This window comes from Ascaphus truei, chromosome 5 (genome assembly GCF_040206685.1).
Source record: "Ascaphus truei isolate aAscTru1 chromosome 5, aAscTru1.hap1, whole genome shotgun sequence".
Classification (NCBI taxonomy): Eukaryota; Metazoa; Chordata; class Amphibia; order Anura; family Ascaphidae; genus Ascaphus; species Ascaphus truei.
In genome coordinates, this window is record NC_134487.1 from 191547423 (window position 1) to 191573822 (window position 26400).

The 26400-nt window shown below is 49.0% G+C and overlaps 1 protein-coding gene across 3 annotated transcripts in view; it reads right to left on the minus strand.

Annotated features, from left to right (window-relative positions):
• Positions 1 to 21188, minus strand: part of LOC142495691 (ankyrin-1-like) — a 538760-nt gene extending 517572 nt beyond the window's left edge. For all 3 annotated transcript variants that reach the window (XM_075601505.1, XM_075601503.1, XM_075601504.1), the window contains exons 1-5: positions 21049 to 21188; positions 20244 to 20328; positions 17832 to 17906; positions 15653 to 15784; positions 14392 to 14538 (exon numbers count right to left, since the gene is read on the minus strand). In XM_075601505.1, coding sequence (XP_075457620.1) covers positions 14392 to 14538; positions 15653 to 15784; positions 17832 to 17906; positions 20244 to 20328; positions 21049 to 21114 — 505 coding nt within the window. In that variant the 5' untranslated portion in view covers positions 21115 to 21188. The remainder of the gene's footprint in view (positions 1 to 14391; positions 14539 to 15652; positions 15785 to 17831; positions 17907 to 20243; positions 20329 to 21048) is intronic.
• Between the last annotated feature and the right edge of the window lie 5212 nt (positions 21189 to 26400).

Genomic DNA, 26400 nt, shown 5'->3' on the forward strand with positions numbered 1-26400 from the left:
TGGGGGTGTGCCTTGATGCAGTAAAGAAAATCCCCAGATGGTTGGCGGCAGCTGCACTACTTCTAATCACCCATGTCTATGTACATGAATTGCTGGTAACATTTTAATCTGATGTACGCAGATATCTTACCCTAAAATATATATATATTTACTTTGCATACTTCACTATGTGCGTTTGCGCTTTTGTTCTTTTTTTTCAGTTGCTTCTGGGTCAAAGGTGCATCTGCCCATAGTGCGGGTGGAAGAGTTGGCTTAGGGTCTGGGTAGTGCAGGACAAGCAATAGTCCAAGCAGTGCAGGCCATGATATCACAGCTGCAGGTGGCCCCTGACGTGGTGGGCCTTGGAGTGGACCTGGCCGCAATTCTGAGGGGGGTACTTCAAGCCCTCAAGGTGCAAGGGGGGATCCTTATCGCGTATGTTTTGATTAGGCGGCAGCATTGGTAGGCAGGATGGGACAAGGTGAATTGCTGGCAATGGCGGATATTAAATCTGCCTTTAGGTTGTTACCGGTGCATCCACAGTGCTTCCACTTGTTAATCTGCATGTTGGACGGATAGTACTTTGTCAACCTATGTCTGCATATGGGTTGTGCATTGTCTTGGTATTATTTCAAGATATTTAGCACCTTTCTCAAGTGGATGGTGCACAAGAGGGTGCAGGCTTCATGTTTGTGGGCTGTCTGAAGGCTCGGATTTGTGGAATACAGGCTCCCGGGGGAGAAGGGTGTGTTGCTGGATTCCCTGGTAGAATTCAGGTCGCTAAAGAAGATGTCACTGAGGCATGTTCAGATGCTCATGGGCACTTGGTCTTTGTGACAAGGATAATGCCTGTAGGGCGGCTGTTTTCAAGGCGGTTGGCAGTAGCGATGGCAGGGGTGAGGCACTTGAACCACTTTATTCGGTTTACTGCTGAAATCTGCAAGGATTTGGCGGTCTCGCTTGAATTCCTAAAAACATACAACGGGCGGACCCTCTGGAGGGGCCGGTCATCATCAAAGACAGAACTGTAGCTTTTCACCGATGCAGCGAGGTCGGTAGGCTTTGTTGCATATTTCAATGGAGCACAGAGCGGTGGCCTGTACAAGGGGCAGAAGCCCAGTTAATCAAAAACCTGACATGCTTGGATCTATTTCCTCTGCTGGTGGCGGTGAGGTTGTGGGGTCATCTTTTCACCAACGGAGATCATTTTTTGGTCAGACAACATGGGGGTGGTGGAGGCGGTGAACAACTTTGGGCCTCGTTCCCCTCCTGTCTTGGTTCTGCTTTGCAGTTTTGTACTGGCTTGCCTGAAGCTGAATATAGTGTTTAAAGCACGTCATGTCCCGGGTGTTAATACTATTGCCGATACTTTGTCCCGGTTACAGCTGGCAAAATTCAGAAGTTTGGCATAGGAGGCGGAACTGATCGGCCTGCGATGCCCTGTAGAGTTATGGGACTTGGGGACGATTCCCTGGATGGAGTTGGTATGAGCTTACGTTGCTCCGGATACGTGGGGCACCAATGCAGCTGCTTGGCATGAGTATCAGGAGTTGTCAGGGGAGCTGGGGCGAGATGTTTCAGAGGTGGGGGCCCTTTTTTTGTATATATTTACCCGAAAAGAAAAAGGCTTAATGGGCGGGTCAGTAAGAAGGAAGCTAGTGGGAGTTTCCTTTTTTATGAAGCTGTTCGGGATGGAAGATCTTAATAAGGCATTTGTGGTTAGATGAGTGGTATCGGGGTTGAAGAGAGGGGCAGAGGTGGAAGATACCAGGAAGCCAGTTACAGCGCTAATACTGGAGGGGTGGGTGCAGGTCATAGTGAGGGTGTGTTACTCACAGTTCGAGGGCTAACTTTTTAAATTGGTGTTTACCTGGCCATTTTTGGGGGTGCTCAAGTTGGAGAGCTGGTCTGCATGACCTGGCAGGGAGGAGGGTTGCAGGTGGAGGATGTATTACAGGGGCCAGGGTCTGTCAAGTTGCTCATATGCCAGTCAAAAATAAATCAGCTGGGCCGCGGGGTGTGGGTCTAACTTTTGGGCATAGCAGGTAGCACGACTCGCCCTGTGGGGACTTTGTACTTGGGAGTTAGCCCCCCCCCCCATCCCGGGTCCATTGCTGGTGCATTCCAGAGGTGAACCGTTATCGAGGTTTCAGTACCAGCAGGGTTTAGATTGTGCTCAGTTCGGGACTAATTTCCTTTGCATAAGGGCGGCGACGGATGCAGCGCAGGCGGCATTAGGGGCTGAGGGGATAGAGAATCGGGCGCTGGGAGTCGGACCGGTATCGGTCTTACGTGAGGCCCGCATTGGTATAAGGGGCAGCGACTAATCCTTATTCTGCCTTTCCAGGTTTCGTGGCTAGGGATGTATGGATCATCAGGAATTCGCTTATTCACTAGGCAGAGGAGCGAGCATCCATGCGTCTGTACGGAAGAAACCTGGGATTGCATAGGGATCAGGTCTTTTGGTGGGGCGGGAGGGGTCTGCAGTGTGTTCAACTGTTACCTCAGTTGCTCATTTTGGCAAGGGACAGGAGACCCCCGAAGGTCATGATCCTCCACGTCGGGGGCAATGACTTGGCGGCAGTACGTTTGGTGGATTTAGTATGGGCAATGGAGAGGGACTTGGCCCAAACTCATGAGGGATGCCGAGTGGTGCAGGTCGTTTGGTCTGACATGGTTCATAGGAAAGTTTGGAGAGGGGTCGAAGTTGCACGGGCAGTTGAGCGCATGCGAAAAATGTTAAATAGGGCGATGGTGAGGTGCATGTTGCAATTCGGGGGTTGGGTACTAAACCATCCTGACTTTGATTCCGCTACTAGTAATTTGTTTAGTGCCGATGAGGTGCATCTGTCAGACATTGGGTCCGATTTATTTAATAATACTATACAAGATGGGTTTGAGTGGGTCCTGGAGGGTCTGACAGTACGGGGCTAGTTTAAGTGGGGTTAAATAGCCCGGTAGTTGGTTGCAGTTGGGGGGTAAGTGCGGTTAACCATGCCAGATGGTGCCCGTGGTTGGAAAAGCCCGGTGGTGGCTGGGGGTGGCGAGTGGGCGGGGAAACATGAGTTTCGGGGTCCACTCTCGCCAAACGGCCAGGCCGAGCGGTGCCCGACTTGGGGGGTGTTACGGGCTATCGGTTCAAGGCGAGCACTCTGGCAGGGGGTAGCACTTAGGTTCATTTAATGTTTTATAAAAAGCTGTGGCCTTGTACCTCCAGACCTTGTCCTTTTGGTTATTTATGTATTTGGTTATGTCGGGGTTTGGGTCATTGAAAGTAGAGGGGGAGGAGAGCTACCTCGCAGTCTCCTAGGTCAAGATACACATACACACCCAGACAGAGACAAACATCCAGGTACACAGACAGATACACAAATATAGATACACAGACAGACACACATACACATCAAGACACACATATTCAGATACACATCCAGACACACATATTCAGATACACATCCAGACACACATATTCAGACACACATATTCAGATACACATCCAGACACACATATTCAGATACACATCCAGACATACATATTCAGATACACATCCAGACACACATATTCAGCTACACATACACATCTAGAAACACACAGACAAATATAGATACACAGAAAGACACAAATGTAGATAATCCGACAGACACACAAACAAATACATACATGCAGATACATATTCCCGAGACATAAATAGTAGTCCCCAAAGAGGGGGGCTACATTAGTTGAGGGGTTAACAGCTTTAATGGGTTAACTGTGTGGGCTCACTCATGTTACTCCCATCCTCCTCCCCGATCATGTGATGGTGGATGACTGTGCAGAATGGATGACCCTCCTTTGTATGTCTTGTGACCAGTGATGTCACTATAGGGAGTATAGAGGGTATATATAGCTCCACCCTATGTTCTAAAAACAGGTTCTTCAGAGTTCTGACTGGGATCCTCACTGTGAGTCCTGTAAATAGGCCTGTGTGTATTGTTAAGTGTAACAAGTGTCCTGCCACCGTTTGATGTTTTCAGTTAGGAATGTACTCATAAAGTAAGTGCAAGTAGTAAGTGTCACGGGAGACCAAGACTAATACTAGGGATCAATATCGCCAGACAGAACACGTGAGTTTATAAAATTAATTTATTGGAAAAGTACATCCACAACAATACAAAACACACAAACATCACACATACCGAACTGGGGAAACTGGCGGAAACCCTGCATACCTAATTGCAGGGACCTCCTTGCAGAGATTTCACCTGTTCTTTCTTCTTGCCCAGTGCCTACAGGACTGGTTTTCAGACCTGAGACCAGCACTGGAGTGGACACTGCAGTTTCGTCTTGTCACAGCAACACCTCTGTAACTCTCTGCAGGCTCTGTCTCCTAGGGTTCTCCCTCCCCACCTTTTTATACACTTAAAACATAATATTTCAACACACAGGGCCAGGTGCTGCCTACATGCCAGGCCCTGATTGGTGGATAGAACTGCAACATAACATTTGCAACATAACAAGGATACAGGGAAAGGTCACAGACCAAGTTGCAACAATTCTCCTGCAAACATATTAACCCGATTCCTGAGGTGCTGGAGCCAAGCAAAGACATACATATATCAATAACATATAATACAATACCAATGTATTACTGACAGGTAGGGGTAATGGCAGACTTAACCTTTATTAACAGCAGCCATATTTACCCCTACCATCACATATCCCCCTTAAGTGGAGAGCTCTAGGGTAGCGACCCCAAAGGGTTCATCCCCAAGCCCGACGCCTGAAGGTCAGAGCTAAGCCGACCCGGGATCGTCCTGCCAGGAAAGTCCATCGGCATTGCCTTGCTCACTCCCTTTTTTGTGCTGATCGGTAAAGTCATATTCTTGGAGGGTCAGACTCCACTGCAGCTCACACTGATGCCTCACTCAAACTGATGCCGCTAACTTTGGCATTGGTGCAATCAGGAACCGCTTATCATAGTCGGGAGCTGCTAGGATCAGAGCGCTTGCCAGGGCAGCCTTGAGAGCTGAGAAGGCACTCTCACACTCCGGTGACTAGGTTAACACGCGAGGGAGCCTCATTTTAGTCAGTTCAGTCAAGGGTTTGGCCACAGCACTGTAATTGGGTACAAATTTGAGTTAATACCCGGGGGTCCCCAAAAAGGCACGCACCTGCTTCTTAGTTCTGGGAACTGGCCACCCCACAATGGATTCCACCTTGGCGAGCTCAGGTTTGAGATGACCCCTGCCTACCCTGTGCCCGAGATATACGACCTCTGCCATCCCTATCTGGCACTTAGCCGGCTTTAACATTAGCCCAGCCTCCTGGATGCGGGCTAAGACTGCCGCTACATTAGTAAGATGGTCAGCCCAGGAATGACTAAAGACCGCCAGGTTGTCTAAGTACACCCTGGCATACCCCTGCATTCCGTCTAACAGGCTGTTGACCAGACACTGGAAGGTAGCCGGTGCATTCTTCATCCCAAATGGCATGACGGAAAACTCATACAAGCCACTTGGGGTGATGAAGGCCGACTTCTCCCGCGCCTCCTGGGTCAATGGGATCTGCCAGTACCCCCAGGTCAGAGCCATGTTTGTCAGATACCTTGCCCCGGCGAGCTTGTCTAACAGCTCATCCATCCGTGGCATGGGATAGGCATCCAACACCATCTGGGCATTTAACTGCCGGTAGTCTACGCAGAACCATGAGGTTCCATCCTTTTTGGGAACAAGGGCTACTGGCGAGGCCCAGGGACACTGTGACCTGGAGATCATTTCCATGTCCAACATCTCCTCAATCTCCTTCTCCATGCTCCGCTTTACCCTCACAGACACTCGGCAGGTGGACTTATGATGGGGCCTCTGATCACCAGTGTTGACCGGATGATCAGTGAGGTGAGTCTGTCCTGGCTTGTCCGTGAACAGACTCCCATACCTTCCTAACAACTCTCCCACCTGCTTCCATTGGGGAGCTGCCAGCTGGGACCCTATCCCCACATCCTTCCTGATTAGCCTCCCATAGGAGATCGGGCAGAGATCTGCTTGCCGCATCTCCCGATGGTGGGCTACACACAGCCATTGGTCCACTCACATAATATTCTTTTAACATGTTAATGTGGTAGCTCCAATGTCTGCCTAACTTCTGATCCAGAACTACCATGTAATTTGACTCATTCACCCACTGAATTACCGGATACGGGCCGGACCAGGCAGCTAGCAGTTTGTTCTGGTGAGTTGGCTTCAGAACAAGCACCTGCTGCCCCGGGATGAACTCTCTACTACGGGCATTTCTATCATACCAGCGCTTCTGCCTGGTCTGAGCTCCCTTGAGCTAAGCCTGCGCTAAGCCCATTAGATCTACCAACTGATCTCTGAGCTCCACCACATACTGGAGCACCATTGCATCCATTGTGGGGATCTCCCCCTCCCAGAACAGGTCGAGTGGTCCACGGACCTGGCACCCATATAAAAGCTCGAAGGGTGAGAAACCGGTAGACTCCTGTGGCACCTCCCTGTATGTGAACAGTAGGTGCTGCAGGTCTGCTTACCAGTCCCCTCCTTCGGCTTCCACAAATGCTCGTAGCATCTGCTTCAGGGTGCTATTGAACTGCTCACACAGTCCGTTGGTTTGGGGGTGATAGGGGGCCGTGTGGAGAGGGGTCACCCCACACGCAGCCCAGAGACTTTGGAGCAGTCATGAACTGTTCTCCCTGGTTAATCAGGATCTCGCTAGAAAAACCTACCCTTGTAAAAATATTTATCAGTGCCTTTGCCACCCTCCGGTGTCAATAGTGGAAAGAGCTACCGCCTCCGGGTACCTGGTCATAAAGTCCACAACGGTTAAAATATATCTTTTCCCTGACCTACTGGGAATCATCAGAGGCCCGATGATGTCTACCGCTATCCGTTGAAATGGTTCCCCTATCACCGGTAGCTGCTTCAGGGGGGTCTTCGCTTGTTCGCCTTGGCTCCCACTCGCTGGCAGGCAACACTGGTGCGGGAGAATGCCAATGCCTCCCGTGATACCCTCGGCCAGTAGAAACTCTGGGTCACTCTAGCTCTCGTACAGGTAAACCCTGATGCCCTGTCAGCAGGATCGCATGCGCTAAGTGCAACAACTGCGCGCGGTACTTAGTAGGTACCACTAACTGACATTTGGCTGTCCATGTTCTGTCCGGAGCTGCCGGGGCTTTTTCCCGGCATGAGTCCACGGCGCCACAGGATCCGCTCGTATCAGGACTTGAAGGACGGTTCAGCAGCACGCTGCCTCATGCCCCCCAAGCTCTGGTCCGTCCGGCATCCCGGAACGTGTGGCTGTGCTTCGGCCCACTGGTCCTAGTCACACAGTCAGCGATACCAGTCTCAGTCAAGGCAGGCTCCGCTCGACTTACCCGGTCAGCCTTCTCCGGAACGTTCACGACTGGGGGTTCCAAGGCCTGGGAAGTGATGGGTTCAGGATTCGGACCCTGAACCGCAGCCAAGTCTGGGACGGGACCCCGCCGACTCTGGCCCAGAGTCACTGCAGCTATAGCATCGTCCTCCTCGTAGCTGCATTGGAGTCGACCCAAGTCATTGTCCAACAGTACAGGAGCATCTAAGCCAGGCAGAATGCCAACATCGCGGATGCCTTGGCCCGCACCCCAGTCCAGGAACATACGGGCCACTTGGAGGGATTTTGCTGCCCCCATCCGCCAGTGTCACCCTCATCCCCTCCCCAGGTAAAAGATGCTCTGGCCTAACCATATCAGGCCTAACTAGAGTAACAGTGGAATCGGAATCAAGCATACTAGCGGTCATCCGGTCCCCAATGGTCACCAGTTGTGGGTGCTTGATCCGGACATCCATGGAACTAAGACCAACCGTGGCAACCTGGGAAGTTGGTTCGACTGTAACAAAAGGGTTGGTCGCTTGGGTCGCTGCAACTGACATAGGGAATGTAGGTGAGGGTGCTGGATCATGTGAGTTGCCTATCCAGGCAACAGCCTGGGCCGCTGGGGTACATTGCACAGCCCCTGCACCCTGGGGCTAGAGAAGCTTGGGACAGTCACATTTCATGTAGCCCTGTCAGGATTTCACCTGAAGCACCGCCGTTCATGGACGAACTCGATAGGTGCCAGCCGGTTGCTATTAAGCGCTGCGGCTGGCTGCCAGGAGCTCGTGCTGGTTTGGGCGGCATCAGGCTGTTGAGGCTGTAATGGTACTGTCAGTTTAAGGGGCACCGTGGGCCGCCTCCGGAGATGAAGATGTGAGGCTACGAAGGCATCTGCTAGGGCAGCCACTTGCCTCGCACTTGCAGGTTTGTGGTCGGTGACCCACTCTCGTATCTCAGGCAAACATTTTAGCATGAACTGTTCTTTGACCATCAGGTCATGTAGCATGAACTGTTCTTTGACCATCAGGTCATGGAGTGCCTTAAATGTTGTTACCTCACACCCGGCGATCCATCTTTTAGAATGGTGCTCTAGCCGGTACATGAACTTGAGGTGGGTGTCCTGGGACCCCTTGTTCAAGGCTCTAAACTGGGTCCGGTAGGTCTCTGGGTAATAGCATACCGCGCCAGAAGAAACTCCTTCACAACTGGGTAGTCCTTTGCAGCCTCCCGGTCAATCTCACGGTGTGTCACGGCTGCTTTGCTGCGCAGCTGAGTGGCCAGGTATTTGACCCAGTCCTCAGGTAGGTTGCGCATTTTGCAATAGTTCTCAAAAGGATTGCAGATATCCATCAATGTCATCCATATCCTCGCGTCGAAGCTGTCAGACTTGATTCTGGGTGCCCGACTGGCACGGGAACGCCAACTTCCCAAGGATGATCGGGTGGGTGCGTGAGCAGTCAGGAGCTGAAGCAGGACGACTCGCTCAGCAGCGGTGGCCTTGCTGCCTAGGCCATCCAGCGCACGGCGGATATATGCTGGAAAGCCTACCTCCGCTGCAGGCGGCTGTCGAATCCTCCTCTGACTTCTCACCGGAGTTGGCTGGTGATTCCTGAAGTCTGGAGGGGCCCGGAACTGCCTCAGGGCTGGCCAGTGCTTCAGCTTTAATCCCCAAGCACTGCACCTCGTACGCTAGCAAGTCGGCGATCAGCTGCATCTTGTTGCAGTTTCTGGTAGGTATTCTGCACTCCTCACACCGGAGTACGATCCGGTCCTTGTTCCAGGACTGATACTGTACTTGGCTGGCATCCTTATAGTCTTGTCTGTACGTTGACTAAGTTACCGGGACTGGTAAGGGTGTGTGTCTGAGTATTGTACAGTTGTAACTCTGAGTTCTGCGGTCTTCAAAATGGAGACCTCTCAGGACAGATATTCCCTGTCACAGAAGACAAGGACTAATACCAGGGATCAATATCGCCAGACAGAACACGAGAGTTTATAAAATTAATTTATTGGAAAAGTATACAGGCATACCCCGCTTTAAGAACACTCACTTTAAGTACACTCGCGAGTAAGTACACATCGCCCAATAGGCAAATGGCAGCTCACGCATGCGCCTGTCATCACGTCCTGAACAGCAATACCGGCTCCCTACCTGTACCGAAGCTGTGCGTAAGCGGGGAGACTATAGTGCCTGTTACACATGTGTTATTTACATCAGTTATGCACATATATGATGATTGCAGTACAGTACATGCATCGATAAGTGGGGAAAAGGTAGTGCTTCACTTTAAGTACATATTCACTTTACATACATGCTCCGGTCCCATTGCGTATGTTAATGCGGGGTATGCCTGTATCCACAACTATATAAAACACACAAACATCTTATATACCCAACTGGGGAATACCCTGCATACCTAGTTGCAGGGACCTGCTTGCAGAGATTTCGCCTGTTCTCTCTTCATGCCCAATGCCTACAGGACTGGTTTTCAGGCCTGAGACCAGCACTGGAGTGGACACTGCAGTTTCTCTCTGACACAGCAACACCTCTGTAACTCTCTGCGGGCTCTGTCTCCTAGGGGTTCTCCCTCCCCACCTTTTATACACTTAAAACATAATATTGCAACACTCAGGGCCAGGAGCTGCCTACATGCTCAGGCCCTGATTTGTGGATAAAACTGCAACATAACATTTGCAAAATAACAAGGATACAGGGAAAGGTCACAGACCAAGTTGCAACAATTCTCCTGCAAACATATTAACCCGATTCCTGAGGTGCTGTTACCAAGCAAAGACATACATATATACATATAATACAATACCAATGTATTACTGACAGGTAGGGGTAATAATGGCAGACTTAACTTTTATTAACAGCCATATTTACCCCTTCCGTCACAGTAAGGAGCCAAGATCGTTCTATTGAGGACGCATGCTTTGGGTAAGGAGTTCTCGGCATAGTAACTCTGGAGAATGTTAGGCCCGTCCCAACCAGAAGGTTCCTAGTGCAATCCTGATCACATACTGTAGGTATGGAGAAAGTATGCAGTACATAGTAGTGGGTTACAAGTCCACGAGCCTGAAGTGTATTCCAGAGAGGCCCATTCGATATCAGGCATTAATTACTATGCAAGAGACTGTCACTTTATTCCTTTACTATGGGGAACTAGTCTATGTACCTTCCCAGCGTAGGAGTGAGAGCTACCAGGGGATGAAGTCAGGAATATTGTTTGCCATGAGTTTCTGTCAAGTAACCAGTATGTCCGTGTCTGTGAAGCATTATTGACGGATGTCCAATAAAGCACCTTTTTGTTAATAGAAGTTCCTGGCGCCCATCCTTGTTATATTTAAGCCTCCACGCCCAGCCTGCACTTACCCAGCACACGGCAAAGGCCTTATTGACTATATACTGTACATTGGCAGTGCTCAGTCTATGTGATGTAACCTCCTTTAGAGCTGGGTAAGGAGGGTTACACATACACAAACAGGCACCACACAGACACAGAGACACTTAAGCACTACAGACAGAACCCCCCAAAGACTCTCACCCACCCCATTATCTCACTGATTCTATTATACAAATTGAAAATTTTCAGTGCGATAAAAAAGTAACAATCTGTAACAAAATAAACTATCATAGATGTGTATCCATATGACGTGTATATTTGTGTGTTCATACTGTATGTACAGTATGTGTGTATGTGTGTATATGTGTGTATGACTTATGTACACTTATGTCACACATATATACAGTGCATGTGTGTGTGTGTGTCCAGTGCATACATGTGTGTGTGACCGGTGTGTGTCCAGTGTATACATGTGTGTGACCAGTGTGTATGTGTGTGTCCAGTGTATACATGTGTCTGACTAGCGTATACATGTGTGTGTTTGTGTGTGTGTGTGACCAGTGTATACATGTGAATATATGACCAGTGTATACATATGTGTGTGTGTGTGTGTGACCAGTGTACACGTGTGTGGGTGGGTGTGACCAGTTTATACAGGTGTGTGTTAGTGTGAAGAGTGTACACATGAGTATTAGTGTGACCAATGTATACACGTGTGTGTGTGGTGCCAGTATATACATATGTGTATGTGTGTGTGTGTGTGTGTGAGACCAGTGTATACATGTGTGTGTGTGTGTGTGTGTGTGCGTGATAAGTGTATATGTTTGTGTGTCTGGTGTATATACAGTGTGTGTATATGACTGGTGTATATATGTGTGTTTTTTGTAATATAGATATAAATTAATGGTTCCAGCGACCTTTTCTTTACAAAAAAAAACCACTGTGTGTATATTGTATATACACTTGTGTCCTCCTGACCCTAATAGTTCTCACTCGTATTCTAAATGCAACAGAATTTAAACCTATTCTCAATGCTGAACAAGACACAGACAAAGGACAGAGGTGAAAACTGACAGCTTTCGTCAAGACTGGTAAATCTGGTAAAAACCGCACAACAGTTCGGTGCACCAAAACCACCAAAATTGGATTTGGCATTATGGGGCATTCATGAACACTTGGAAATAATATCTTGGAAGTAAAATCTGCCCCACGTTAACACCCCCCCTCCACCCCCCCCAAAAAAAAGATATTAAAAGGGGCTTGCAATGCATTGCCTTTGGGATGCAGAGATACATACATTCCTCAGGGAAAGAGTGGGTAGGTTTTGGGGACAAGGGGAAACCCCCGGCCTGACTGACAGTAGAAGACAACAGCATGAGGAGGTCAGAGGTCAGAGGTGAACGTATAAGCTTAGCGAAAGAGAGAGAGAGAGAGAGAGAGAGTAAGTAAGAGACACACATACATTGACCCCTAGATACCCCGCCCAGGAGCAGGTGAGAGAATGAGACAGACATGGGACTCCTTCCAAGAAGAGCAGTGGGGTTGAAGGAGGAAGAACAGAGAGACGCAAGACACAGACAATCCCACAATAGCCTTGTAATAAACATCACCCTGAAATATATCAACTCCACTTAGGGTCAAAGGAACCGGAGATGTATTAGGGGCTCTGGCACTGCAGGGATTTACTGGAACCCCCACACTCACATTACAGCACTGCATGCCCCCTCTGCTCCTTTCTGTTGTGACTGTCCCCTTTCTCTATCACTGCCTCTCAGGTTCCTTTGGAGGTGACAATCCCTGATCTGTGTCCCCTTTCCTGATCACCATTGCTGTTCCCTTTCTCTGACACTGTTAGTGTCCCCTCTGCACTTATTTCAAACGATTGTTCTGTCTCATAATTCATTCCTGACTGCACCCTCTTAAAAGTGTCACTGCCCTCTCTTATCCTACGGTCTCTGTACCCCCTGTTCCTTCCCATTGGGACTGTAACTTCTCCCTATCACTGTCCCCTCTGCTTCCTCACAAAGTGTCCCCCTAAGCTCCTTATCATGGCTACTGTCCCAGTCAGCCTCTGTCTCCTTTGCTCCTCACCACCATACCCTCCCTGCTCCTTATTATAGCCTGTACCTTCTGCTCCTCACCACCATACCCTCCCTGCTCCTTATTATAGTCTGTACCTTCTGCTCCTCACCACCATACCCTCCCTGCTCCTTGTTATAGTCTGTACCTTCTGCTCCTCACCACCATACCCTCCCTGCTCCTTATTATAGTCCGTACCTTCTGCCCCTCACCACCATACCCTCCCTGCTCCTTATTATAGTCTGTCCCTTCTGCTCCTCACCACCATACCCTCCCTGCTCCTTATTATAGTCTGTACCTTCTGCTCCTCACCACCATACCCCCTGCTCCTTATTATAGTCTGTCCCTTCTGCTCCTCACCACCATACCCTCCCTGCTCCTTATTATAGTCTGTACCTTCTGCTCCTCACCACCATACCCTCCCTGCCCCTTATTATAGTCTGTCCCTTCTGCTCCTCACCACCATACCCTCCCTGCTCCTTATTATAATCTGTACCTTCTGCTCCTCACCATCATACCCCTCCTGCTCCGTATTATAGTCTGTCCCTTCTGCTCCTCACCACCATACCCTCCCTGCTCCATATTATAATCTGTCCCTTCTCCCTTCTGCTCCTCACCACCATACCCTCCCTGCTCCTTATTATAGTCTGTACCTTCTGCTCCTCACCACCATACCATACCCTACCTGCTCCTTATTATAGTCTGTACCTTCTGCTCCTCACCACCATACCCTACCCTACCTGCTCCTTATTATAGTCTGTACCTTCTGCTCACCACCATACCCCCTGCTCCTTATTATAGTCTGTACCTTCTGCTCCTCACCACCATACCCTCCCTGCTCCTTATTATAGTCTGTACCTTCTGCTCCTCACCACCATACCCTCCCTGCTCCTTATTATAGTCTGTACCTTCTGCTCCTCACCACCACACCCTCCCTGCTCCTTATTATAGTCTGTCCCTTCTGCTCCTCACCACCATACCCTCCCTGCTCCTTATTGTTGTCTATCCCTTCTGCTCCTCACCACCATACCCTCCCTGCTCCTTATTATAGTCTGTACCTTCTGCTTCTCACCACCATACCCTCCCTGCTCCTTATTATAGTCTGTCCCTTCTGCTCCTCACCACCATACCCTCCCTGCTCCTTATTATAGTCTGTACCTTCTGCTCCTCACCACCATACCCTCCCTGCTCCTTATTATAGTATGTCCCTTCTGCTCCTCACCACCATACCCTCCCTGCTCCTTATTATAGTCTGTCCCTTCTGCTCCTCACCACCATACCCTCCCTGCTCCTTATTATAGTCCGTACCTTCTGCCCCTCACCACCATACCCTCCCTGCTCCTTATTATAGTCCGTACCTTCTGCTCCTCACCACCATACCCTCCCTGCTCCTTATTATACTCCGTACCTTCTGCCCCTCACCACCATACCCTCCCTGCTCCTTATTATAGTCTGTCCCTTCTGCTCCTCACCACCATACCCTCCCTGCTCCTTATTATAGTCTGTCCTTTCTGCTACTTATTGTCCCTGTCTCTCTGTCCCATATGCTCCTCCTCACTGTCTCAGTCGTTTGCCTTATACATAACCCTCCCTCCACACCCACGCTGTTCTCACACCTTCCCCCCCATGATCTCACCGTTCCTCTGGGAGGGGGAGACCGATCCATCACTGTTAGTGTAGCGGCGCTCACTCTTCAAACACCTGCTCTGCCGGTCGGCGCCCTCCAGCATGTTCACGATCTCGCTGCGGTCAATGTTACGCAGAGCTGTGTACAGGTCCTCCACTGCAGAGTATGATCAAGGCATTGTGAGGAGTGAGGGTTACATTCTCCTGTCCCCGCACGTGCGTGTATACATATTATTGTAAAAGTAAGGCACCATTATGTGCTGGAGCCACATTGCCCCCGTCCGGGGCAGTAACAGAGTAAGTGGCTAGTTGTTATACACAGTGTCCAGTTGTTTTACGCAGTGCATTGCTGTTTGCGTAAAATGACCAGGCAAACAGTATGTAATACACACGGATAGTGCGTAACACAATGTGTGTCTGGTTGCTGTATATGTGTGCCTGGTTGCTGTATACGAGTGTCTGGTTGTCACACATGGTATCCGCGTGGCAGGTTGCGATACGCGGTGCTTGTCTGGATGCGATAAGCAATCTCTGGTTGTAAAAGGCAATGTCCCTCTGGTTGTGATACACAGTGTGTCGTCCTGGTGGTTATACACAGAGTTCTACACAGTGTCTGGTTGTTATACACAATGTGTGTCCAATTGTTATACAGTACACACTGTCCAGATACACAGTGTCTGGGTATTATATGCAATGTGTCTCCGGTACTTATACAAAGTGTCTAATTGTTACACACAGTGGGTGTCCGCATGGTACACATTGTCCGCTTGTCTGGTTGTTATAACCAATGTGTGACTCTGCTGCGATATGCTGCGTTTCCCGTTTGCGGCACGCAGCGTGTGACTGTTTGCGATACGCAGCGCGTTCCCGGTTGTGATACGCAGCGCGTTCCCGGTTGTGATACGCAGCGTGTTCCCGGTTGCGATACGCAGCGCGTTCCCGGTTGTGATACGCAGCGTGTTACTGTTTGCGATACGCAGCGCGTTCCCGGTTGTGATACACAGCGTGTTACTGTTTGCGATACGCAGCGCGTTCCCGGTTGTGATACGCAGCGTGTTCCCAGTTGCCGGTTGTTATACGCAGTGTGTTCCCGATTGTTATACAAAGTGTCTGGTGGTGACGCGCCGTGTGTCCAGTTGGTATATGCAGTGTGTTATATACCATGTCCGCCTGTTACAAACAATGTTGTTATACGTAGTGTCTAATGGTTGCATCTGATTGTTATACGCAGTGTGTGTCCTGTTGCTGTACATCGTGTCCCCTATACGTACACTTTGCGTTAGTGCCCTGGCGGTATGCCCACAAGTGTAGTAAGGCTGCGCTCTGCTCCAGCAGAGAGTTTGGGTTCTCCACTCGGATCCTGTTGATATCGTCCATCTCGAACTGCAGCTCTCGGGCCAGCTCTGCGGAGACAGCGGAGTTTAGGAGGGATCGGGGGGGGGTAGGGGGGGAGTGGTCACGCTGACCCTACAAACATACACCACAGTAGGCGGGATGAAATGGGAGCTCAGTATATTATAATATATCTACTACAAGAGGGAAATGTCACTGACCCTATTACCTTGTTGGATTCCTGTTGAGACACCCAACCTACAAGAGGGAGGTGTCACTATCAATTTATGGGAATCCCAGGCATGAGATGCTTTCTCATCTCACAAGAGGCAGGTGCCACAGACCCTAATAATTTATAGGAATCCTGTGTGCAAGACACACTTTAATCCCACAAGAGGGACGTGCCCACTCACTCTACTAATTTATAGGAATCCTATCAAGAGGGAAATGCATCGAATCCTATCAATTTATGGGAATCTCAAACATGAGACGCCCTTATATCCCACAACAGGGAGTTGTCACTGACCTTACAGTATGTACAGCCTATAAATCCAGATTTAGATTAAATAAAAAGTGCCCAGAATGGCTCAATGTATCAATGACATTCAATCAGAACACTTGGTGTGTGAGAGTTCCATCAGTGAGGTGTTCCATACAGAAACATTCCATTCCACCACAATTCACATGTGTCCCCCATCGTAGATTTTAACTATGTTTATATAGTCTTGACTTTGGTTTATTGGCCCCTCTCTCACACACGAGATTCCCATAAAGTAGGAGAGTGAGAGGTAGGTCCTCCTTGTGGGATAGGAGTGTGCCTCCTGCGCCAGAATCCTATTCGTTTATAGGATCAGTGGCACCTTCTTCTTACGGGATTAGAGACCATTTCACATGCTGCATTCCTAAAATATTAACGTGGTTAATGGCATTTCCCTCTTATTATGTCATAAGAGTGTGTCTCATGCACGGAATTCCCATAAGTTAATAGTCAGAACTGGAAGCACTTAATTCTTTGGTGGTAAGTGGGACTGTCCCGTACACAATTCCACTCTTCCCTTTCCAGGAATCCCATGTATGAGACAGTCTTATCCCAAAGGAAGGAACTGACCCTAATCATTTATAGGAATTCCATATGGGAGATGCCCTCTTATCACAATGCCCCTCTGGCATTGAAGATGTAAACGGGCTGGAATCCCGTTATATTACCACATAAGGAGATGCCACTGAGTATTAACTTATAGGAATCATATGCCTGAGACACTATATTATAATATAAGGAAATGTTACTGACCCTATTAACTTATAGGAATCATGTGTGAGACGCTATCTTATCACATAAGGAGATGCCACTGACACTATTAATGTATAGGAATCCCATGTACGAGACACTATATTATCATATAAGGCGATGTCACTGACCCTATTAACTTAATAAGAATCCAGGAGTACTCCCATAGACACAGTGCACTTAAAGTGACCCTAACACTTTCACATGAATAAAGACCAGTTAGAATGAAGTCAATACTATTAACATTTGAATGATCACGTGATAAAGTCACACGAACATTCACAGAAGTACATTTGGGGTGCACATCACAATAAACATTTTTAATTTTAACATTGCTATAGTGAAAACCAAGGTGAAAAAGTGATAAATAAAAAGTGAATAAAATATTAAAACACGTTGAGCTGATGGTCTTGACCCAAACAAGAGTATTCAAGTATTGCACAAAGTCACTGACTGCCTGAACTATAAAGCGTTAATCGCTAGATGTGCCTCCTGCCTGATTGTAATAATAACAGGTTCAAACAGTTAGCAATTCTTATCATGTATATGGACAGCTAGAGGAATAGCAACAACAACATAATGTGTTAACACTATATATGCCTGCAACCACAGATCATGAGAGCAAGAGGCAGCGTTCACATAAAAATACCACTCAGTGATTGGAATTCCCTTATACTAAGGCTATCATATGAACGCTACTTGCTTGCAAGTAGCAGAGCTCCAACATCGCTCTCAACAAGTACTGGGAGTCCCTGTGACTAGTGACAGTAGTATGTGATAACAGTAGAACAGAGAAACAATATCATAGTAATGCTAGAGCGTCAGCTCACCGGCCCAGCTGAGACCCAGGTGCTCTGATATAATAGCCATCTTCATATCAATTTGTTCTGTGCCACCGAGAGAGCCTGGGGGAGAGAGAAAATGGGAAAGAATGAGAAATTGTCAGAAAGGGGGGATTAGAAAGAGAGGAGGGGAGAGAGAGACATAGAGAGGGAGGGGAGAGAGTGATATGGGGAGGGGAGAGAGTGACGTAGAGCGGGGGGAGTGAGAGAGAGACAGAGGGAGACAGAGGGAGACAGAGAGGGGGAGGGAGACGTAGAGAGGGGGAGAGACATAGAGAGTTGGAGAGAGGCGGACGTAGAGAGGGGGAGAGAGACGTAGAGACGGGGAGAGACGTAGAGAGGGGGAGAGACGTAGAGAGGGGGAGAGAGGCGGACGTAGAGAGGGGGTGAGAGACGTGGAGAGGGGGAGAGAGACGTAAAGAGGGGGAGAGAGACGTAAAGAGGGGGAGAGAGACGTAAAGAGGGGGAGAGAGACGTAGAGAGGGGGAGAGAGACGTAGAGAGGGGGAGAGAGACGTAGACAGGGGGAGAGACGTAGACAGGGAGAGAGACGTAGAGAGGGGGAGAGAGACGTAGACAGGGGGAGAGACGTAGACAGGGGGAGAGACAGAGAGGGGGAGAGAGACGTAGAGAGGGGGAGAGACGTAGAGAGGGGGAGAGACGTAGAGAGGAGGAGAGACGTAGAGAGGGGGAGAGAGGCGGACGTAGAGAGGGGGAGAGAGACGTGGAGAGGGGGAGAGATACGTAGAGCGGGGGAGAGATACGTAGAGCGTGGGAGAGAGACGTAGAGAGGGGGAGAGAGACGTAGAGAGGGGGAGAGACGTAGAGAGGGGGAGAGACGTAGAGAGGGGGAGAGACGTAGAGAGGGGGAGAGACGTAGAGAGGGGGAGAGACGTAGAGAGGGGGAGAGAGGCGGACGTAGAGAGGGGGTGAGAGACGTGGAGAGGGGGAGAGAGACGTAGAGAGGGGGAGAGAGACGTAGAGAGGGGGAGAGAGACGTAGAGAGGGGGAGAGAGACGTAGAGAGGGGGAGAGAGACGTAGAGAGACGTAGAGAGGGGGAGAGAGACGTAGAGAGGGGGAGAGAGACGTAGAGAGGGGGAGAGAGACGTAGAGAGGGGGAGAGAGACGTAGAGAGGGGGAGAGAGCCGTAGAGAGGGGGAGAGACGTAGAGAGGGGAGAGAGACGTAGAGAGGGGGAGAGACGTAGAGAGGGGGAGAGAGGCGGACGTAGTGAGGGGGAGAGAGACGTAGAGAGGGGGAGAGAGACGTAGAGAGGGGGAGAGAGATGTAGAGAGGGGAAGAGAGACGTAGAGAGGGGGAGAGAGATGTAGAGAGGGGGAGAGAGCCGTAGAGAGGGGGAGAGACGTAGAGAGGGGGAGAGACGTAGAGAGGGGGAGAGAGGCGGACGTAGAGAGGGGGTGAGAGACGTGGAGAGAGACGTAGAGAGGGGGAGAGAGACGTAGAGAGGGGGACAGAGACGTAGAGAGGGGGAGAGAGACGCAGAGAGAGGGGGAGAGACGTAGAGGGGGAGAGACGTAGAGAGGGGGAGAGACGTAGAGTGGGGGAGAGACGTAGAGAGGGGGAGAGACGTAGAGAGGGGGAGAGACGTAGAGTGGGGGAGAGACGTAGAGAGGGGGAGAGATGTAGAGTGGGGGAGAGACGTAGAAAGGGGGAGAGAGGCGGACGTAGAGAGGGAGTGAGAGATGTGGAGAGGGAGGAGAGAGCAGTAGAGAGGGAGGGGAGAGAGAGTCAATGAGAGGGGGAGAAAAGAGGAGAGAGAAGAGAGTAATGGAGAAAAAGAGGGAGAATAAAGGGGAGGGGTGATTGTGATAGAGACAGGGGGGTGATTGTGATAGAGACAGGGGGGTGATTGGGGAGAGACAGGGGGGTGATTGGGGAGAGAGAGGGGGGGTTATAGTTGGTGTGATCAGACATGAGACAGACCCAGTGTTGCTGCCCCTACTTGCTGATAGATCTGAGCTGAGCACTGTGTATACTGTACACGCTGCTCTCTGTGCACTCACTCACCGGTCTCTTACTAAGGGCTCGCTTTTTGCACTCGCTGTGCTTTCTCAGCACTCCCTCCACCACTTGCGCTCTCTCACCTGGCTGCAACACTCTTTCTCTGTGGTGTCGCTGTTCTCTCCGTCTCTCTCCCCCCCCCCCCTCCCCACACCTCACATTCCTCTCCACACAAAGTAGACGGCATCTCCCCCCTCTCTCCTTATCTCCCGTGTGATTCTCCTCCCCTCTCCCCCCCCTCTCATTACCCCCATCTTTTACATGTTATCCCTCTCTCTCTCTATTCCCGTTCTTCCTTCTTCTCATTCTCCCCTCTCCCTCCCTATTTCTCCTCCTGTCTCTCCTTTTCAACCCACCTCTATCCCTTACTCTCTCTCACCCCTCATATTGTCGTTCAGCAGACTGTATTTCTCCCTTAGAGCCAGTGGGGTCAGCGTCCTCCTCCTGTCCAGACTGCCAGGGCCCTGCGACAACACAGCGTTACACAACTACACAATCACATATGGCAACACAGTATTACACAATCTCATTACATACAACATTACACAACAACGCGTTACACAACTGCACAATCATACATGACAACAATATAATAACAAAATCACACAACATAACACAGTGTTACATAACTACACAATCACATAGCATGACCAGGAAACCATTGGGTCTGTGCGCAAATTTTACACAACTACAATATCAGACAACATGACAATTAAATCCTTGAGTAGTCAACACGGTAAAAGAAACCTTGGTTGACAACAGTGTTACACAATGACACAATCACAAAACATAACAGTATTATACAACTACAGAATAACACTTCTACGGTGTTATTCAATAACATGAGACAAAACAGAACCAGATAACTACACAACATATGACATAAAATAGACATACACAATGACACTACACAACACAGTATTACACTCCTACACAATATCAAACACAACTCCACAATCATACATGATAAAACAGCATTATACTACTATGTAATGACTGTGACAACACAGCATCCCATAGCTACACAATGACACACGACAACACAACATCACAACTACACAATGATGCACACAACATCAATATTCACAACAAACACACCACACAAGACAACAGTGAGGCAAACAATCCTATACACAACACTTAGGAAGTACAGGAGGAGGAATAAGGCTGTGTAGTTGTGTCACCTGGGTGTGTTGTGGCATTGTGACATTCAGGTGACACAGCACTTGTTGGGATGGCTCGTATTTCATGGATTTGCGCAGGAAGGACAGAGACCCGCATGGCTCCCGACTGTTGTCGCGCACCTATGACACAACAACACAATTAGCATACTGTATATATACATAGTTCGTTATACGACAGGAAGTGCCAGTCTGAAAAGTGGCAACACAGTGTCACCTTCATGGGCAGTGCCAGTCTGTTCTCTCTGAATGTTACACACAGTGTCACCTTCATGGGCAGTGCCAGTCTGTTCTCTCTGAATGTTACACACAGTGTCACCTTCATGGGCAGTGCCAGTCTGTTCTCTCTGAATGTTACACACAGTGTCACCTTCATGGGCAGATCCAGTCTGTTCTCTCTGAATGTTACACACAGTGTCACCTTCATGGGCAGTGCCAGTCTTTTCTCTCTGAATATGTTACACACAGTGTCTCCTTCCTGGGCACTGCCAGTCTGTTCTCTCTGAATATGTTACACACAGTGTCACCTTCATGGGCAGTGCCAGTCTTTTCTCTCTGAATATGTTACACACAGTGTCTCCTTCATGGGCAGTGCCAGTATTTTCTCTCTGAATATGTTACACACAGTGTCTCCTTCATGGGCAGTGCCAGTCTGTTCTCTCTGAATATGTGACACACAGTGTCTCCTTCATGGGCAGTGCCAGTCTGTTCTCTCTGAATATGTTACACACAGTGTCTCCTTCATGGGCAGTGCCAGTCTGTTCTCTCTGAATATGTTACACACAGTGTCACCTTCATGGGCAGTGCCAGTCTGTTCTCTCTGAATATGTTACACACAGTGTCACCTTCCTGGGCAGTGCCAGTCTGTTCTCTCTGAATATGTTACACACAGTGTCTCCTTCATGGGCAGTGCCAGTCTGTTCTCTCTGAATATGTTACACACAGTGTCACCTTCATGGGCAGTGCCAGTCTGTTCTCTCAGAATATGTTACACACTGTGTCACCATCATGGGCAGCGCCAGTCTGTTCTCTCTGAATATGTTACACACAGTGTCACCTTCATGGGCAGTGCCAGTCTGTTCTCTCAGAATATGTTACACACTGTGTCACCATCATGGGCAGTGCCAGTCTGTTCTCTCTGAATATGTTACACACAGTGTCACCTTCATGGGCAGTGCCAGTCTTTTCTCTCTGAATATGTTACACACAGTGTCTCCTTCATGGGCAGTGCCAGCCTGTTCTCTCTGAATATGTTACACACAGTGTCACCTTCATGGGCAGTGCCAGTCTGTTCTCTCTGAATATGTTACACACAGTGTCTCCTTCATGGGCAGTGCCAGTCTGTTCTCTCTGAATAAGTTACACACAGTGTCACCTTCATGGGCAGTGCCAGTCTGTTCTCTCTGAATAAGTTACACACAGTGTCTCCTTCATGGGCAGTGCCAGTCTGTTCTCTCTGAATAAGTTACACACAGTGTCACCTTCATGGGCAGTGCCAGTCTGTTCTCTCTGAATAAGTTACACACAGTGTCTCCTTCATGGGCAGTGCCAGTCTGTTCTCTCTGAATATGTTACACACAGTGTCACCTTCATGGGCAGTGCCAGTCTGTTCTCTCTGAATAAGTTACACACAGTGTCTCCTTCATGGGCAGTGCCAGTCTGTTCTCTCTGAATAAGTTACACACAGTGTCTCCGTCATGGGCAGTGCCAGTCTGTTCTCTCTGAATATGTTACACACAGTGTCACCTTCATGGGCAGTGCCAGTCTGTTCTCTCTGAATAAGTTACACACAGTGTCACCTTCATGGGCAGTGCCAGTCTTTTCTCTCTGAATATGTTACACACAGTGTCTCCTTCATGGGCAGTGCCAGTCTGTTCTCTCTGAATATGTTACACACAGTGTCTCCTTCATGGGCAGTGCCAGTCTGTTCTCTCTGAATATGTTACACACAGTGTCACCTTCATGGGCAGTGCCAGTCTGTTCTCTCTGAATATGTTACACACAGTGTCTCCTTCCTGGGCAGCGCCAGTCTGTTCTCTCTGAATATGTTACACACAGTGTCTCCTTCATGGGCAGTGCCAGTCTGTTCTCTCTGAATATGTGACACACAGTGTCTCCTTCATGGGCAGTGCCAGTCTGTTCTCTCTGAATATGTTACACACAGTGTCTCCTTCATGGGCAGTGCCAGTCTGTTCTCTCTGAATAAGTTACACACAGTGTCACCTTCATGGGCAGTGCCAGTCTGTTCTCTCTGAATATGTTACACACAGTGTCTCCTTCATGGGCAGTGCCAGTCTGTTCTCTCTGAATAAGTTACACACAGTGTCTCCTTCATGGGCAGTGCCAGTCTGTTCTCTCTGAATATGTTACACACAGTGTCTCCTTCATGGGCAGTGCCAGTCTGTTCTCTCTGAATATGTTACACACAGTGTCACCTTCATGGGCAGTGCCAGTCTGTTCTCTCTGAATATGTTACACACAGTGTCACCTTCATGGGCAGTGCCAGTCTGTTCTCTCTGAATATGTTACACACAGTGTCACCTTCATGGGCAGTGCCAGTCTGTTCTCTCTGAATATGTTACACACAGTGTCTCCTTCATGGGCAGTGCCAGTCTGTTCTCTCTGAATATGTTACACACAGTGTCTCCTTCATGGGCAGTGCCAGTCTGTTCTCTCTGAATATGTGACACACAGTGTCTCCTTCATGGGCAGTGCCAGTCTGTTCTCTCTGAATATGTTACACACAGTGTCTCCTTCATGGGCAGTGCCAGTCTTTTCTCTCTGAATATGTTACACACAGTGTCACCTTCATGGGCAGTGCCAGTCTGTTCTCTCTGAATATGTTACACACAGTGTCTCCTTCATGGGCAGTGCCAGTCTGTTCTCTCTGAATATGTTACACACAGTGTCTCCTTCATGGGCAGTGCCAGTATGTTCTCTCTAAATATGTTACACACAGTGTCTCCTTCATGGGCAGTGCCAGTCTGTTCTCTCTGAATATGTTACACACAGTGTCACCTTCATGGGCAGTGCCAGTCTGTTCTCTCTGAATATGTTACACACAGTGTCACCTTCATGGGCAGTGCCAGTCTGTTCTCTCTGAATATGTGACACACAGTGTCACCTTCATGGGCAGTGCCAGTCTGTTCTCTCTGAATATGTTACACACAGTGTCACCTTCATGGGCAGTGCCAGTCTGTTCTCTCTGAATATGTTACACACAGTGTCACCTTCATGGGCAGTGCCAGTCTGTTCTCTCTGAATATGTGACACACAGTGTCACCTTCATGGGCAGTGCCAGTCTGTTCTCTCTGAATATGTTACACACAGTGTCACCTTCCTGGGCAGTGCCAGTCTGTTCTCTCTGAATATGTGACACACAGTGTCACCTTCATGGGCAGTGCCAGTCTGTTCTCTCTGAATATGTGACACACAGTGTCACCTTCATGGCAGTGCCAGTCTGTTCTCTCTGAATAAGTTACACACAGTGTCTCCTTCATGGGCAGTGCCAGTCTGTTCTCTCTGAATATGTTACACACAGTGTCTCCTTCATGGGCAGTGCCAGTCTGTTCTCTCTGAATATGTTACACACAGTGTCACCTTCATGGGCAGTGCCAGTCTGTTCTCTCTGAATATGTTACACACAGTGTCTCCTTCATGGGCAGTGCCAGTCTGTTCTCTCTGAATATGTTACACACAGTGTCTCCTTCATGGGCAGTGCCAGTCTGTTCTCTCTGAATATGTGACACACAGTGTCACCTTCCTGGGCAGTGCCAGTCTGTTCTCTCTGAATATGTGACACACAGTGTCACCTTCATGGGCAGATCCAGTCTGTTCTCTCTGAATAAGTTACACACAGTGTTTCCTTCATGGGCAGTGCCAGTCTGTTCTCTCTGAATATGTTACACACAGTGTCTCCTTCATGGGCAGTGCCAGTCTGTTCTCTCTGAATATGTTACACACAGTGTCTCCTTCATGGGCAGTGCCAGTCTGTTCTCTCTGAATATGTTACACACAGTGTCTCCTTCATGGGCAGTGCCAGTCTGTTCTCTCTGAATATGTTACACACAGTGTCACCTTCATGGGCAGTGCCAGTCTGTTATCTCTGAATATGTTACACACAGTGTCACCTTCATGGGCAGTGCCAGTCTGTTATCTCTGAATATGTTACACACAGTGTCTCCTTCATGGGCAGTGCCAGTCTGTTCTCTCTGAATATGTTACACACAGTGTCACCTTCATGGGCAGTGCCAGTCTGTTCTCTCTGAATATGTTACACACAGTGTCACCTTCATGGGCAGTGCCAGTCTGTTCTCTCTGAATATGTTACACACAGTGTCACCTTCATGGGCAGTGCCAGTCTGTTCTCTCTGAATATGTTACACACAGTGTCACCTTCATGGGCAGTGCCAGTCTGTTCTCTCTGAATAAGTTACACACAGTGTCTCCTTCATGGACAGTGCCAGTCTGTTCTCTCTGAATAAGTTACACACAGTGTCTCCTTCATGGGCAGTGCCAGTCTGTTATCTCTGAATATGTTACACACAGTGTCACCTTCATGGGCAGTGCCAGTCTGTTATCTCTGAATATGTTACACACAGTGTCTCCTTCATGGGCAGTGCCAGTCTGTTCTCTCTGAATATGTTACACACAGTGTCTCCTTCATGGCAGTGCCAGTCTGTTCTCTCTGAATATGTTACACACAGTGTCACCTTCATGGGCAGTGCCAGTCTGTTCTCTCTGAATGTTACACACAGTGTCTCCTTCATGGCAGTGCCAGTCTGTTCTCTCTGAATATGTTACACACAGTGTCACCTTCATGGGCAGTGCCAGTCTGTTCTCTCTGAATATGTTACACACAGTGTCTCCTTCATGGCAGTGCCAGTCTGTTCTCTCTGAATATGTTACACACAGTGTCTCTTTCATGGGCAGTGCCAGTCGGTTCTCTCTGAATATGTTACACACAGTGTCACCTTCATGGGCAGTGCCAGTCTGTTCTCTCTGAATGTTACACACAGTGTCTCCTTCATGGCAGTGCCAGTCTGTTCTCTCTGAATATGTTACACACAGTGTCACCTTCATGGGCAGTGCCAGTCTGTTCTCTCTGAATATGTTACACACAGTGTCTCCTTCATGGGCAGTGCCAGTCTGTTCTCTCTGAATATGTTACACACAGTGTCACCTTCATGGGCAGTGCCAGTCTGTTCTCTCTGAATATGTTACACACAGTGTCACCTTCATGGGCAGTGCCAGTCTGTTCTCTCTGAATAAGTTACACACAGTGTCTCCTTCATGGGCAGTGCCAGTCTGTTCTCTCTGAATATGTTACACACAGTGTCACCTTCATGGGCAGTG